Consider the following 16,548-nt stretch of genomic DNA (forward strand, 5'->3'; position numbering starts at 1 on the left):
CTCTGAAATTTCAAAGCGAGGCCTCGCTCTGGATAGGATCTGTATATATATATACATACTGAATTTGGGTTAAAATGAAAGAAATGGAGGGGAAATTAATTGGTATGATTTCCCTTGAATTGCCTATTATTTTAGAGAGAATTCCCATGACAGTGGTACATTTGAGGTTAACAACGTCATTTTGTCCTAATAAATGAGACATGTGCGCATCACATGTCAATTTTTGCCGGAATAGTGACCAAAGGTGGCTTTAGGTACCACTTCAAAAGAATTTGATCGAGGAATTCAAGTACTAGCTAGTTGTGACAAAAAATAAATCTTAGGTACCATCGATAAGATGAAGGTATAATTCAAGTACTATTTGTGATTTTTTACTCTTTTGTTAATAAAAAAAGAAGAAGAATAACAATAGCTCGAAAGGTTGGAACCTAAAAAAGAGAACAACATCAGCTCAAAAAGAGCAAGAACCCAGCACCCTACTACAAAAAGGAAGAAAAAACATAACTCTCTAAAGAAGAAACACAATCTCAAAAAAGGGGCAGGACCAAACTACCTAGGCAGTCTCTATTCAAGGAATAAATTCAAGTATTGTTATTATATATCTAAAGAACTCGACCCCAACTCAGTTATCTCAACCGAAGCCGATTATTGAACCTCCAAAAGAAGAATTTGGTGTTGTAGTCTTATCTTCTCAATAGTAGAAATTGATATGCTCAAAGCAAGCATATAATTTAACCCTGAAAATGTCATTGTTAGTATCGGTAAATAGGGATCGTTCTAATCCGGGGATTGAGGGTACACCTGTCATTGTAGGACAAATAAAGAATTAAAATAAGTAACAATTAAATTGTTTACAAAAATAAAATGAATTATTAACATATTTACGAATTAAGGGGGTTTTTATTTATTTATTTAGGTTTTTAAAATTAAACAAAGTAAAGAAAACAAAGAAAACGCAAAAACATAAGTACAAGAATGAAATGAAAGAAACAAAGATCAAAACCAAAGTCATAATCAAATTCGATCCAACCCTAATATTGTTCATCTAAGTCATGAGAAAGAATTGATCATGTGAAACATTTGAAGCAAACATTTTCCCATTTTTTACTTTCCATCACTAATTAACCTAAGTGAAAGCACAAAGATTAATCCTATCAAACATGCAATCAAATTCTAGAAAGCTAGATCATCAACACATGTTTAACGCATGAAGAACACAAGAAAGGATATCAACTCAAGTGTACAACTTAGTATGAAAAAGTTCATCTAATTGCAATCATTTTCAATTAAATTCGGTTTTTGTCCAAAACCTTTACTACCTTTGATTCAAGTTCACAAAACGATTAGGTGAATCATGTTCTTAAATCTAGCAACAATTATATATTAATCCTATATGTTTCGAACGACATAAAATTAACACATAAAGGATTTCAATCAAACAAATTTAATTGAACAATCTCACAAAAGCAACTTTGGAATCACAATATAGGAATCAAAAATCTCATTCAATCATAAAAATTTCAGAATTAAACTTTGTTCAAACATCAATGTCAACTAGAAACAAATCCAACGGAAATCAAACAAGGTTACAAAGAGAGAGGTCGAATTACACCGTGGATGGAAGATGGAGATGGATGCTTGACGTTTTGATCCTTGAAGCTTGTAAGCAAGTCTTCAATGGTGGTTGATGGATGAATTGCTCACGGCTCCTTCTTCTCTTCTTTGGCCTTGCTTGAAATCCGTGGGGTGCACTAGAGGATGGAGAGAGGGAGAGAGAACTTCACGTCTTCTATATGATTTTTTTCTGAATTATCGGAGTGTCAAGTCCCCCTTGGCGTCAAGAATAGAGGAGATTATATAGGGAACGGCAAACTTGGTCACCAAGCCGTTTATTCTTCCTTTATTTCCACGGAATTAACTTAATAATTCCACATAGCTTCCACCAATGATAGCTTGCCAAGTAAGCCCTATGATGTGGTCCAACCAATCAAAACTCTCTAAATAACTCCCTAATATTTAGTTGCCGAAATATACAAGATATTTTTTGATTTTATACTTCAATTTCGGCCAAAACTCTTTAGAGAAAGTAGGGAATGTATCTAGACGCCTTTTGAGCTTTTTCTTGTTGTTCACACTTCTTCTTTCCTTAAAACTCTCCCTATTTCTTCTCTTGGCGTCATCTCCTTCATTTTCTTGATTTTCACGTTGCTTCCCCTTTATCTCTCTCCCTTTTCACGGCAACCAACACAATTAACTCCTCCAAGAATATTTCCTTCCTTAAAAATCTCCCTTGAATTACTCCAACTGAAATCTTCAATCAATCACCTTAATTTTCACGTTGGTTCCTTGTTTTCCTCTAGGTATTTCACGGCAAACAAAATTAAATCCCCAAGAAAATATATTTTCCCTTAAAAACTCTCCCTTGAATCTCTCCCTTGAATTCCTCTTGGCGTTATCTCTTGAATTCCTCTTGGCGTTATCTCTTGATTTCCTTCTTGATTTTCACGCCAACTCCTTCTTTCTCTCTTTGCTTTGGACGGCAAAACACATAAGGCATCCCAAAAATATCTCTCGACGTCACAAAACCCTAATTCATTTGGGCTTTTATCCATCTTTGCCGAAAATCCAATTTCCATGAAGGTTCTTGGGCCTTCTTGCGTCACCTTCAAGCCTTATAGTCTCCTAGTGCCATCAGGAATCTTCTTTTAACGTCACATCTCTTAATCTTCCACTCATGTTTCCTTTTTGGCTCCGGAGTCTTGCTTTGGCAGAGTTTCCTTTTCTGAGCGGGTTTCCTGGTTGGAGCAGGAAAATTTTATTTCTTCATTCCAGCTCATTTATGCAGGCCTTGAGCTCCCTCCAACGTTGGCTAGCTCTTCTTTCCATTTCCGAGCTCATTTCAGCTCATTTATTCCAAGGACCTGAAAATAGAAACTTTCTAAAATAAGACATGGAAACTTTCCTAAACTAAAATGGAAACTTTCTAAAAATGAGAAATAGAAACTGCAAAATGGAAACTTTCTACAAATAGACACTTTCCTAAACTAAAAGAATTCAATTAAGGAAATAACGAAGTAAATATGAGGAAATAACACTTAAAACGTAGCATTAAAATGCTCCTATCAGAAATCACCTTGACAGGAGCATCTATAATGCCATCAATATCGAGGGAAAGAGGGGTGCTCATTCCAAACAATGAAAAATTTCGGGAACTTCAAAGCGCGCTTATGGGGCCTCCTCTTGTTAGCTAGCTTCATTTGATCGATCGCTTCCTTTCGAAATACATAAGTTGGGAATGATGCCTTACAGTGAAGATTACGAAGTAAAAGAAAAGGGCAGGTCCTAATGATTGGATGGAGCCATATGACGTGAGAGTGTATACTCGAAGTGATACCCTAAAAAAAGTTCAAGAAGCTATCAAGGTGGTAAATGAAATGATATGAATTAAATTAATAAGTTTTTTTGATTAATTCAAAGCAGCATCCTATGTTCATGGTGCCAGCTATGTAAAATGTACAAATAATGAAAGCACCAAGCATCTCTTCGTTACATCACTACTAGAATATCTTTAATAGACATCACATAATAAAAATCAGTTGGATATGACCACAATGTAAAAAGCATTTTAATACATCGCTTCTCAAAATTGTGATTTCTATATCTATTTGGGACATCAGTTGTTAAAATAACTGGTTTGAAAGGTTTATTTCAAAATTGCGAGTTTATCCACTTCTCTATTTTAGGGAATTCCTCCACCAGATTTTCATTAATTTCTGAAGCACTGCATCCTCAGATTCGGGTCTCTGCTACAGATTGAGGCCATATGGAGACTTGGAATCGAAGCTGTTGATAGAGAGTGACTTGGTCACAAATTTGAGGTTATTTATGGTCTTCTTGCCGGGCTGCCATTCATTTGGGATGGGAGGGATCACGTGAGGTTTGCCTAAGGGCTCCTCTGCGGCGGTGAATTCGTGAATGTATTGTTTCGATGCGTCGTCGTTTAGGTTGGCGTTGGTGCTATAGTTGTCGTTGTCGAAGGAGATTGAGGGTTTGATAGGGTTTAGCTTTGAAGAAGAGTTTGAAGGTAGAGAGAGATTCTCATGGTGCTTTGTTGTGTGTGACTTCTACAGCTTCGAGTTTCTTTATGTTAAGAGTTATGTTTCAATATGAGCTTTGCTTGTTTTCTTTGTTCCAATATGAGTTGGATCGGAGAGTCAAGACTTGGAGGTAAGAGAGGGAGGAAATTGAGGATGGGATTGGGTTGAAAAAGGAGTTTTTGGAGATGTCAAGAATGGAGAGATGGGTGAGATGAAGCTAAATTAAGCTGTATCCTCTTATTTGTTCCCAAAAGCTAAAGCTGCTTCCCATGTTATTTAAGATCTTCGAGACAGATCCAATGAGCTAATTTGAGTGTAAATCAACCAAAGCAATGGTGTTTGGCACTTTGATTTCTGAAAGGTCAAACTTGAGTTGGTTGTTTGAGAGCTTGAGGCTCTTTTTAGCTTTGAAATCCAATCAGTAAATTGATTATGGGGCAAGTGTATGGAGTTCAGAGACTCAGGACTTGGGAGGGTTCCTCTCAATTGACTACCCTAAACTTGAACATCTCTAATCTGATTTAATTCGGACATGGATGGTGAAGAATTGAGAAAATTGAAGAAAAAGATTGATTTTTTATTTATTTATTTTTATCATTTAGGTTTGGCAATGGGTACTTTAGGAATTTTGCAATTCTGTCTTCTGCCACATCATCACTTGACAGAAGATTTGGATGGAGCTTCGAGAATTGTACACGGCTGATTAAAATTGAGAGCGCAAGGGTAATCTTGATGAAATTAGAAGAATATGGACTAACATGAAGAAGTTGGAGTAAGTAAACTGAAATTTATCTCTAGTTAAAAGTAGTTTTGAGGAAAATTTTTGAACAAAATAAGAAAATGGGCTGGACCTCCCTTCAACAATTTCTTCTTCTAACCCTCTTTTTCCTTGTATTTCTTTTGGGTTTTGTTGTTGACTTTCATGAAATGAATGTTTATGCATGTTTTCTTTCTAATTCATCTTTGAAACCAAGAAGGCTCATAGGTATTGATGGCGTAGAGGCCAAAATCACCCCACATATAAATTTGGAATCACAATAATTGTGGGGGTGGTCAATTATCCTAGACCCATAATTAGGACAATTAACTCGGTCATTAATACGGTGGTAAGTACGGTAATAACTGTGCGCAATGATTACAATTATAAGTGCGCATTTATTAATTGTCATAAGTGCGCAGTGATTTATTGTCATAAGTGCGCAGTAATTGCCATTATAAGTGCATGAGTAAATGCAGTCATAAAAGCAGTGGTAATGACGACTTGTCGCCTAAGTATGTTATTGCCTATATAAAGAAGGCTCGACATCCAAGTAATGCATTTCAATCAGATTTGTTTTATTACACTCGACTAAGATAAATACTAACTTAGGCATCAGAGAGTTTTCTGTAGGTCACCCCCTCCTCTTTGAGCTGACGGTCAAACTTCAAGTCAACACCCAAATCAAGCTTCTCAATCATTCCTGGTTAGATCCCGCTTCAGTCCGCATTCATTAGTGAGTCAAAATCCTCTTCGAAATTTTTTGTCACCAACAAGAGGTATCGTCTGTGGGAACCATGCACTTTTCCCTAAAATGTAATGGCGGAAGCTGCACCTTAGGAAATACTGGGAGTGACGGAATACAAGCCCCAAAGAGACAAGAGTCCGAGTAACGTAGACCAATATTATTTCCTTTCGTAATCATTTTTCTGAATTTCACTTTCTTTTGTATTTGAAATTTCTTTGTGACCGGTGTTACCGAAATGTATGCATAAGGCCGGCTGGTGGCAAAAGTAAATACCCAAGGCCGGTGGCCAAAAAGAATAATAAAACGTTATTTATCAGATTTAAAGGGAAATCGGGGCAATTCCATGTTTTATGTTGAAAATGACTCTTCACCTCAAGGAAAGAATTGAGGTGGCCAGGGCCCGAGGAAAGATTTGGGGCGGCCAAGATGGTCAAGGCCTGAAGAAAGGATCAGGGCGATCAGAGCTCGAGGAAATATTTGAGGCAAGATTCAATACAACCAAGGATCTGGAAATTTCCTCTTAGGATGACTGTCCAAAGAGAACGGGGTGGTCAATTATTCTAGACTCATAATTATAACAATTAACGTGGTCATTAATATGTGGTAAATGTTGGTCATGAAAACAACAATGATTGCGGTGATAAGTACAGTAATAATTGTGCGCAATAATTACAATTATAATTGCACAATGATTAACTATCATAAGTGCGCAGTAATTAACCGTTATAAGTGCAGCAATGATTGCCATCATAAGTACATGAGTAAATACAGCCATAAAAGCAGTGGTAATGACCACTTGTCGGCCAAGTATGTTATCACCTAAGGAGGCTCGACATCCAGGTAATGCATCTCATTTAGACTTGTTTTACTACACTTGACTAAGATAAATACTGACTTAGGCATTAGAGGGTTTTCTGAAGCATGCACCCCTCTTTGAACCGACTGTCAAACTTCAAGTCAACGACCAAAGAAAGCTTCTCGATCATTCTTGGTCAAAATCCCCTTCGAAATTTTTCATCACCAACGGTAACTTGAAAAAGAAAAAAAAAATTGGGTTGAGATGCGATTATGTTTCTTAGGAATGAAGACCACCATTTGTACATGTTTATATAACTATCTGGTTTTGGATGGAATAGATGAGATTCTGATTGGTTGAAAGATGGAGAAAACTAATTTTTCTTGTAATTATGTGGTATATAAATCGATTGATTAGAATGAATCAATCATGAATCATCATTATTTTAAATGTCTTCTTCGCCTTCTTCTGCCATTTGTCTTTTAGTTTTGTCAACTATCCTCACATTTCCAATCTTCGTATTCGTCTTCTTCTTCTTCTTACGATGGTGGTCGAGGCAGAAAGGAAATAGTGGTGGGCCGGGGGTTGTGCATATGGTAGTTTTAGAGGTGAGGGACTGTTGAGTTTTGTTTTGTTTGTTTGTTTTTTTTTGTTTCAAGCTTTTGTAAAGGGCTATAATAGGGTTTAAAATTATACAAAAAGATCAGGATGTTCAAATGTCAAATTGAGGAGTATAAATAGAATCACTCTGAAAAAAATTTAGATAATGCTGCTGGGTTGCTCTAAAAAGAAATGTAACACACATCCTGTTCTCTCATTTGAAGTTAATACACATAAAGAGCTAAAACATGTATATAAGGTCTACACTAGAAAGGCTTGCATACTAAAAAAAGTCAACTAAAATAGAGAATACCTTCGCATAATGATGAACTACGAAAGAAATATTACTTCAAATTCTCAAAACCTGAAATATGAATATAAGGAACATAAATTTGAAAATGAGTCTCTAAACAATTAACTTTGCTATTGTCACAAAGATTAATTCCTCAGTCATCTCCTAATTAACAAACATTCGTTCTTATATAAATGTCACAAACACATAAGAGACTAGTTTGGTTCAAGATAACATCCGCAAATACAACCCAACTAGTTAATCCAAGCCAGCGCAATTGAGAGCAGTTTTTATTTTTTGAACAGTCAAACTAATAAGAGTATTGACAGTTGCCACGGACTCAACGTTCAGCACTTGTGAAGGTGAAGGGAAGGGAACCAATATCTGGAAAGCCACTGTCAGGAGTGAACCACCTGATCTGGCAGGGTTTGTGCTGCTCGAAGTCCCAGTATCAGGACGACCATCATCTGAGATTACGAACCCCGAGGGCAGTATGGGAATGTCAGAAGAGTCAACATCACCCCCGACTGCTATATTGATAGTAGCTACCTCGACAGGAGCATAGATAACCATAGACCCCAAAGTGTCTATATAACTTTCTTGCAAAAGAAGCATATTACCCTCTGTCGGTACAAAAGGCTGCTCCATGGAAACCATTTACAAGAATTAAACTATATCGTGTATCTATATAATTAACTTATTTGACATTAAAACTTACAACTTAAAATAATATAAATTCAGCGATGTATAAGAACAACATTTAAAGGGCTGATTGATGCATTTAAATTATATAATTAAATTGACTGTTTCGAGAATTGAAATATTTTTTCTCTATTTCCAAGTTTCCATGTCCATGCATCAAATATAATAATATATAACAGGTGCAATTCAATTTCGAGTTAGTCTTCTCATATTTCATGATTAAACAAATCTATGAAATAAAAGGAAAAAAAAAATTACCTGAATAATAGAAATACAGTTTCCTGGATGAGCTCCAGTTGGAATGTGTGCAATCACATTCATTGGATTTCCGTTAGAGAGGACATCCCACTGAGTGAATTTCAAAAGAGAGAGAACAGGTTTTGTTAGGTCATGTTGCAATCTCTAGTAAATGATTCATATACGTGTGTGTGTGAGAGAGAGAGAACCAAATCAGCTTATTAGTTAAAAACCTGCACTCTTGTTTTTTCATTTGTGAAGAAGTTAAAGACGTCTTGGGAATGTAGAGGAAGCCATAGAGAAGTAGCAGCAGCGACGACCATGCCACTGGGCTCGCCTGGTTCTATGCTTTTACGAACATTGACTCGAACCCCGCTATTATTCACTTCTGATAGTTGAGGGAAGTCAAGCTTTCCTGACATGCTCAACATTCCACAAAAGTTCTTAACCATCCTGTGGGAAAGCTTCATTATGCTACTTCTGCCTTCGGGCATAGCAAACACTAAACAATGGACATGCAATATCATCATGAAAATTCAAAACTATTATAAAATTATAAGGAAAGAAGACAAGACATGCTTACATAACAATATTTGGTTTTTCCTATTGGTATTACTTTCTAGTTAATTATCTAAATAATTAGAGCTGATTAATGGCAACTTACTTGCTCCAAATTCACTACTAGATGAAACGTCATCGAATGAGCAACCAAATCTTTCACACATCCTCTGGAGAGTAACAATCCATCTTTGTGCTCCATATGCGACAATACCACACACAAGATCTCTATAGAGCCGATGAGTTTGTGTCTTATCATCGACTTCCACGTGTTCAACCCAAGTTACCTAGATTACAATAAAAACTCCATGTTACATAATTATCACTTTAACAGCCAATTATAATGACACAAATTCTTCAAACTAAAATATAATAAAGATCGTTGAATGATTTAATTCTAATGTCCAAGATATGTGCAAGCTTCTAGAAATTTCTTTTCTTAATTTTGTCATATATATTACATATCATGATCTAAAGCCATGTTACTGGCAAGATGCTTCCCGTAGACAATTATTAACAATAAAATTTCTACTTATCTACAAAATAAAACAAAAAAATCTCAATGAAAATTGAATTCATGAATAAAACTTAAGCATAGACTAAAACTACTTTGTAATATTCAAAAGTCGCATTTTAATATTTAAACTACTAAAACACTCCTCCATTAGATCTAAAAGTGTAAGGATTACAAAGAATTATTTTGTTTTTTCTAGTTAAAGCCAAACATGTTCTTAATGGTACTACATATAGAGGTGTAGCTAAAAGGTTATAGAGGTGAGACCATATAGCTATACTAACCTTAGAGCATCCATTTGGCATGTCTTGAATCATGCATCCTGAAGGAAGCCTCCATGATCGTTGAGTAGTACTTTCTTTAAAGCAATCATAAGAGACATCAACAATCACCCATGTGCCAACTTCGATTTGCTGACAAAAGCGGAGAAAGTAGAAATCTCGTGGAAGCACCAGTGGTGAAAGAATGTGCATTTGCCCATACATCTGCGTCACAGATTTTTGTCCAATTGAATAATCTCAACAAAGAGTAGGAAGATGGTTTAACTAGCTTAACAAAATGATGGCTTGTTTTTTTTTAAATGTACCAGTTGTAAGCAACCACTCTGGGTCCCAAACATTCCTGCTTGGAGTACTTCAATTGTTTTAGCTTTCGTCACAATTGTTGGAAAGAGGCCTACCCACTTATTCTGCAAAATTGAACAATTATGCATCAATTGGTTGGATCTTTCCAACACTACAGAGATCAAGATATCATTTGCTAAATATACAGGAAAAGTAAGAGTTAGCAATACTAACTGCATCTAAAAATGTGTCAACCAATTGTAGTGCACTAATGCTCGCAATTCCTGAATCTTTTGAGGACTCTATACGAGCACTGGAGGTTTTTAAGCGATAAGCCCTTGGAAACATCTTATCGTAGTTTTCATGGTTAAGGACATATCTCCCGTCACTGTTGGACTTGATCCACATAGGCTCATTGATCCGCAAAATTCTAATTAACTCTTCCATGGCACTTGCCGCTGTCTCTATCATGACTGTCTTTTCAGTCTCAGGGATTGCATTTACCTGGTAATAAGCTAGCGCAGCATTGTTACTAATTGTAGGATTAATAAATTCATGACTAAGGTCAGAACTTCTCATTGCTTGGTTTATTAACAATCCTGGTGATACATCCAGCGAGGATCTAGCGGCATATGTCAACGAATCTATTTGAGATAGCGGTTTCCCAATAAACTTGGAAAGAAGGGTGGCTACTTTGTCATGCTGCAGAAAAGGATAAAAAAAAAAACAATTATTCTTGACTAAAGATCATTTAAGTGAATCTACCTAAAAACAGAATGAACAAATGAACAATTAATGTGTCATTATAAATATGATGAAAATAATAGAGTATGTAAAGAAATTATTTATTTCAAAATTTGCCTCTTCTTTCAATTGGGCATTCTCCAAGTGAAGTTTCTGCAAACTCTTTTGCCGGTCTTGCTCTCCAAAAGGAGGACCTCCACAAGCAGGACAAATGACATTCTTCAAAGCCTCTTTAATTGCATAGTTCTCACACTGGATCCTACTATTTTCCGCTCGAAGAGTGGAGTTGTCTGCTCTCTCAGTTTGAGTCTGAAAAGTGTATTGGAAATGTATCATTACAGATGCAATAACAAAAAACAAAATTGTTAAGCACACTAAAAAAATGAAAAAAAAGATAGAAAACCTTTGTTTGAGTCCTCTTGTTTTGGAACCAAAACTTGATCTGTTGTGGCTCTAACCGTAACTCCTTGCTCAACTGACGACGTTGGTTGTCGTCCGGGTGGGGGCATTTCTTGAAAAATCTTCATAAACAAGAACCCGATGATCATTAGGGGTAGTTCTCAATTAAAATCATTAGCAGCCCAGAACACACACACATACAGAGGCAGAAGACTGATATCTAAAATAATAAAAGCAATAAAACCTCATCACTTGAAGAAAAGCTTATGCAAGCAAAAAAACAAGTATATATCCTACTAATAGGACAAACCAAATATGCAACGACACCCAAAACCACCCTAAAAACTAATTATTACTTCTTTCTCTTTGTTTTAATTCACCTCTTTATTGGAGCAAGAGAAGACAAACCTTAAGATATATGTACATCATAAAATAAGATCAACCTTGAAAAACCTTCAGATACATATACATCATCCTATAGAAATTAATTCAAGATGTATATTTAAGTTGATATAAAGAATCATCATCGCCACAAGCAGATATAGACAATAAACACATCTCAAGAAAATGCTCTAATTAGTTACTCTTTGGAATATATTATGGTGAGCAATTACATATGCATTCATTGTTCATTATCACATGATTGGGCTGAGAATTCAAAATGGAAAGAGGTTGGTCGATCTTACGCTTCGAGATGTTGTATCTGCTGAGAGGTGTGGCGGTGATAAGTCTTCCCTCTCTTGCGAGAATTCGATGCTTCCTGTTCATCACCCGAGGCTCCACCATTTTCATTTTCATTTCCCATTGGAAGGTCCATACGTTTTTTTCTTCTCCCACTAAGAAAAACACAAACAATTTAAGGCTCAGAATTTGTCTAAATCTATGAACATCTTAGGCTATCTACCATAAATACATATACATGGTGAAAATCAATGACAAATTAATTCACGGTAGAAATTCCTTAATAATGCAGATAAGATAACATATATGGCTTTGGCTGGTTAATAGCAAAAAAAGTATCAAATTGACAGAAAACTAACCAAATTAAGAGAGACAGAGAATCTGGGTTGTCTTAGATTTCTCCTTTAAATACTTGCGTTTTATGGAGATTTTTTTTTATTTCTTTTGGTATTATGAATAAACCTTAAGACTGAAATTGTAACAGCTGCTAAAGGCTCTGAAAGGGTTGGTGAGAATCTAGCGAATGATATAAGCTAGCTAGCTATATCATATATATATGTGTGTGTGTGTGTGAAATGAGTTCCTGAGACATAAATTTTGTAGTGTAGAGATTTCAAAAAGCACTGCCAAATGGCAAAGCCACTTAAAGTCTTGATACAGATAACCACTTTAATATTCCATGCTTTCAAATTCATGAATAAAGCTCCATTCTCACATTTTCTCCTTTCACATATAAATTATTTCTATTAAATGAATTTCTTTTCTATTTTATATTTTCTTTTATAAAGAGGTAAACTAGAAAGTGGATTCATACTCTAGCCTAAGTGAAGTTATTACAATTACCACAATTTACTAGTACCATTATGAAAGTGGTCACTAGATGTGATTTTAACCTTTGGTAGTAGAATATCCCAATATTATTGATGATTTTGCTACAAATTCTCTCTTCTAAAGATGCAACTCCTTATGAACAGTAACCATCCTTATGAATAGTGTAGTGACGACTTTGCCCTTATGTGTTTGAAAGAATTGCGCAGCCCACCTGTACGATTTATATGGCGCCGTGTTTTCGTCTTCCGCGTGTCTTCTTCTCTTTTCTCCACCGAATGATCGCTAGGGGGAGAGAGGTTAATGCGTGTGATTTTGCCAGAGCTCAGCTCTGTTTTGTCCAAAAGACTAAAATTCATCACTGAGAGAAACAGAGAAGAAAGAAGAACAAGAATACAGCTGCAGTCAACAACAATGGCTGCACGGATGAGTATGGTAGAATTTCTCGGTACGGTCATTCGGGAAGTCCCTCCGAGGAAGGTTGGTAATTCAGTTTCATTTGTTTCCTATAATTGGAAGAGCTGAAGTCATTTGATTGGTAATATATGAAATTGATAGGTGAAGAAGGCAGATAACTCAGAGAAAAGAAAGAGGGGGACAAGAAGCAGTCAGAGTTTCGTTTTGATTGTGTAGAACAATCGGTATTTTTTTTTCCAGAATTGCAACTCGATCTGTTTGTGGGTATTTGTAATTTTCTTTTTTCCTCTGAGTTTTTGGGTTTGCTGTGTTTGCATGGTTTTTGGGATGATTGATTGTATGATCTTAATGTATGAGCATTGGAAGAGATGATACCAAGGCTTTTTCTGTGTTGGCGTGAGTCATGCCATGTAATTAGGATTGTGAATATTGTGTATTATTAGGATTATTCTGTTGTAATTAGTTTCCTAATAGGTCTTGTAATTAGTTTCCTAATAGGTCTTGATGTATCTTGTATATATACTCCGTTCTTGGAGAAGGTAAATTACATTAGAAAATTCTCAATCTCTTATTCCTTTGTTCTGTTTGACTTGGTATCAGAGCCGAGATCCATTCGGACTCGGTTTGTTCTTTCCGCTGCGAATATAGGGTTCTTTTGATTCGGTCCTTTTTTATTTGGTTGAATTGGTTCTTTTGGTCGGTTGATTCTCTTGCCTTGGTTCTTTTTGTCGAATTGGTTCTTTTGCTTCTGCAAGTCGTGAATTGGTTCTTTTGCTTCTACAAGTTGATTTCATCCTTTGTCCATCAGTTCATCCTTTTTGTTCTTGTGTCCGTCCATATCCATCCTGGTTCTTTGGTATTCTTTTTGTTACAATTTGTAGGGTCTGAAAAAAAAAAAAAAAGATGGTGGATTTGACTCTTACCGACGGGAATACTGGAGGATCTCAGAATGGAGAGGTGAATTCTGTGGCCCGTGAGGTTGTAATTGTTCAGAATGTGACAGATAATTCAAGTTTTGGTGTAAAGCTTGATGACACCAATTATCAGTTATGGCAGAGGCTTATGAAGATCCATATTCAGGGGATTGGAAAGTGGAGTTATGTTACCGGTAGTGCAGCAAGACCTGCTGCAGGACCAAAAGCCTATGAATGGGATACAGCAAATACTAATGTGATGGGAATTCTTCTCAAGGCTATGACTCCGGAGGTAATGAGATTATTTGCTAACTATGATTCTCCCAAAGCCATTTGGGATTCTGTTGCTGCTACATATTATGATGGGAGTGACTTTGCTCGTGTTCATGAATTGAATGTTAAAGCTTTCAAAATAACTCAGAGTGGACAGCCTGTTGCAACCTTTTATGCGAATTTGAAGACAATTTGGCAGGAGCTTGATCAGAGAAACCCTAATCCTATGACTTGTGAAGTTGATATTAATTCCTATCGGACTGAGCAGGACAAGATGCGTGTCCATATTTTTCTTGCTGGCCTGGACCCTCACTTTGAAGGGGCAAAGAATGAGTTATTGCGTCTTGCAACTCCACCTACATTGGAACAAGCTTTTGCCTATATCCGAAGAGATGAAGGTAATAAGGCTGCCGCTCAGAACCTTCATACTGAAATTTCTGGTTTAGCAATCCATGCTACACCTCCACCTCAACCTCAGATTGGGAATTCTACCCTAGTTCCATCTCAGAGTCAGTATCAGCCACGACATCAGGGATATCAGCAGAATCAGAATTATAATCAAATGGCTTGCAACTATTGCAAGGAAGTTGGCCATTTCAAGAATCAATGTTTTAAGCTGCGAAGGTTTAATTACAACAACTCTGGTTGGAGAGGAGGCAATAATACTGGAGGACGTGGTAGTGGTCAAAGAGGCAAAGCGGCAGTCCAATTGGTGCCAGAACTTGACTTCTACGGCATTGCAGGGCAAGATCCCTCATAGGGTAATGTTTCCTTGACTAATTAAGGGAACTCGAGGTAAAATTGGTGTTGCTTTACATGTTTCTGACTTTACTGGTAGTGATACATGGATAATTCATTCTGGTGCGTCTGACCATATGACCTATGATAAGTCCTTATTTATGTCTATGTCATCCCCTTCTATATCCCATGTTTCTAATGCCAATGGTGCGTCTTTTCCAGTCTTACGTATTGGGTCTGTTCAGGTTACACCATCCATTGTATTGCATGATGTGCTTTATGTACCCTCATTGTCTCATCATCTTTTGTCTGTATCCCAGTTGGGGTCACAAAATAAATGCTCTGTAACATTTTATCCAATGTATGTTATTTTTCAGAATCTGTGCACCAGGGTGATCATGGGCAAGGGAGACCTGAGGGGGAGACTGTTTCACTTAGATTGCATGTACGCAGAGCCAACACAAGCACCGGAACAGCCTTTAGCCCTGACATTGAATTCTGATAGATTAAGTGAGCTATGGTTGTGGCATAGGCGTTTGGGTCATCCATCTTTTGGAGTTATGAAGAAATCCATGCCTTCATTGTTTCTAGGAGTTAGTGAGTCTAACCTGGATTGTGAAACTTGTGCTTTGGCTAAGAGTCATAGGTCTAGTTATCCTTCGAGTTTTCATTCTAGTACTATGCCTTTTGAGTTAATTCATTCAGATGTATGGGGTCCTTCTAAACATTCTACCCTTTCTGGAATGCTATATTTTGTGTTATTCATTGATGACTTTACTCGATTATCCTGGGTGGTTTTACTTAAGTCCAAAGATTCTGTTTTCTCTGCTTTTACAGCATTCCATAAGCTTGTTCGTACTCAATATGATGCTCATGTTAAGGTCTTTCGTTCCGATAATGGGGATGAGTTTGTCAATCATTCGTTTCATGAATATTTCCAACACCATGGCATCATACATCAAACTTCATGCCCACAGACACCTGAGCAAAATGGGGTGTCTGAACGGAAAAATCTTCATCTTCTGGACATGGCTCGGTCTATTCTACTTAGTGCTAACATGCCCAAGTATCTTTGGGGAGAGGCCGTATTGTGTGCTTCTCATCTAATCAATCGTCTTCCGTCTGTCCCTCTTCAAGGTCGTGTCCCACTTGAGGTCCTGTCTAACTATGTTTCTATTCCATCTTCTAATACTCTTCCTGTTACACCCCACATCTGATATACCTTTTTACTGAGTTACATGAAATCCTTTATGGTTACCGTTCGCAGTTATAATTTTAACGTTTAGGGGGTGGTTAAAAATTGACTTTTTATGAGTTATTAATTTGAGAAAATTTCCTTCATGAAAGTTGTAGAGGACGTTAAACCGAGCGCGTGCATACGTGGTACGTAAAAATCGGAGTTCGTATGTGGAAGTTATAGCTTAAAATGTGAAGTTACTGTTCATGGTAACAAAAATATAAATATGGAAAGTTACCACTGTAGGTTTCCATTTTCGGAAACCCGGTAACTCTCCCTCTCTCTTCTCCCCCGACCCCTTCCCCTTTCGGCCCGAACTGGTTTACCTCCGATTTCTCCCTCCTCCGGCCGACCCACGACGGAATCCGGCTACCCCCAGGCTCGTCTCCTCCCCCTTGACACATTGGCGGTGGTGTTTTGTGAAGATTTGGCCGGAGAAGCTTGATTTCGCGC

At 37.0% G+C, this 16,548-nt stretch overlaps 1 protein-coding gene across 1 annotated transcript; it reads right to left on the reverse strand.

The window, feature by feature from the left end:
- Positions 1 to 7,448: 7,448 nt before the first annotated feature.
- Positions 7,449 to 11,833, reverse strand: LOC133723884 (homeobox-leucine zipper protein HDG11-like). Its single transcript, XM_062150754.1, has 10 exons — positions 11,694 to 11,833; positions 11,012 to 11,129; positions 10,726 to 10,917; positions 10,099 to 10,566; positions 9,888 to 9,989; positions 9,586 to 9,786; positions 8,894 to 9,074; positions 8,463 to 8,731; positions 8,251 to 8,340; positions 7,449 to 7,929 (listed from the first exon to the last, which is right to left on the reverse strand). Exons 1-10 carry the CDS (start codon positions 11,822 to 11,824, stop codon positions 7,549 to 7,551), a joined length of 2,133 nt encoding a protein of 710 aa, XP_062006738.1. The 5' UTR covers positions 11,825 to 11,833; the 3' UTR covers positions 7,449 to 7,548.
- Positions 11,834 to 16,548: the final 4,715 nt, after the last annotated feature.

This window comes from Rosa rugosa, chromosome 7 (assembly GCF_958449725.1).
Source record: "Rosa rugosa chromosome 7, drRosRugo1.1, whole genome shotgun sequence".
Classification (NCBI taxonomy): Eukaryota; Viridiplantae; Streptophyta; class Magnoliopsida; order Rosales; family Rosaceae; genus Rosa; species Rosa rugosa.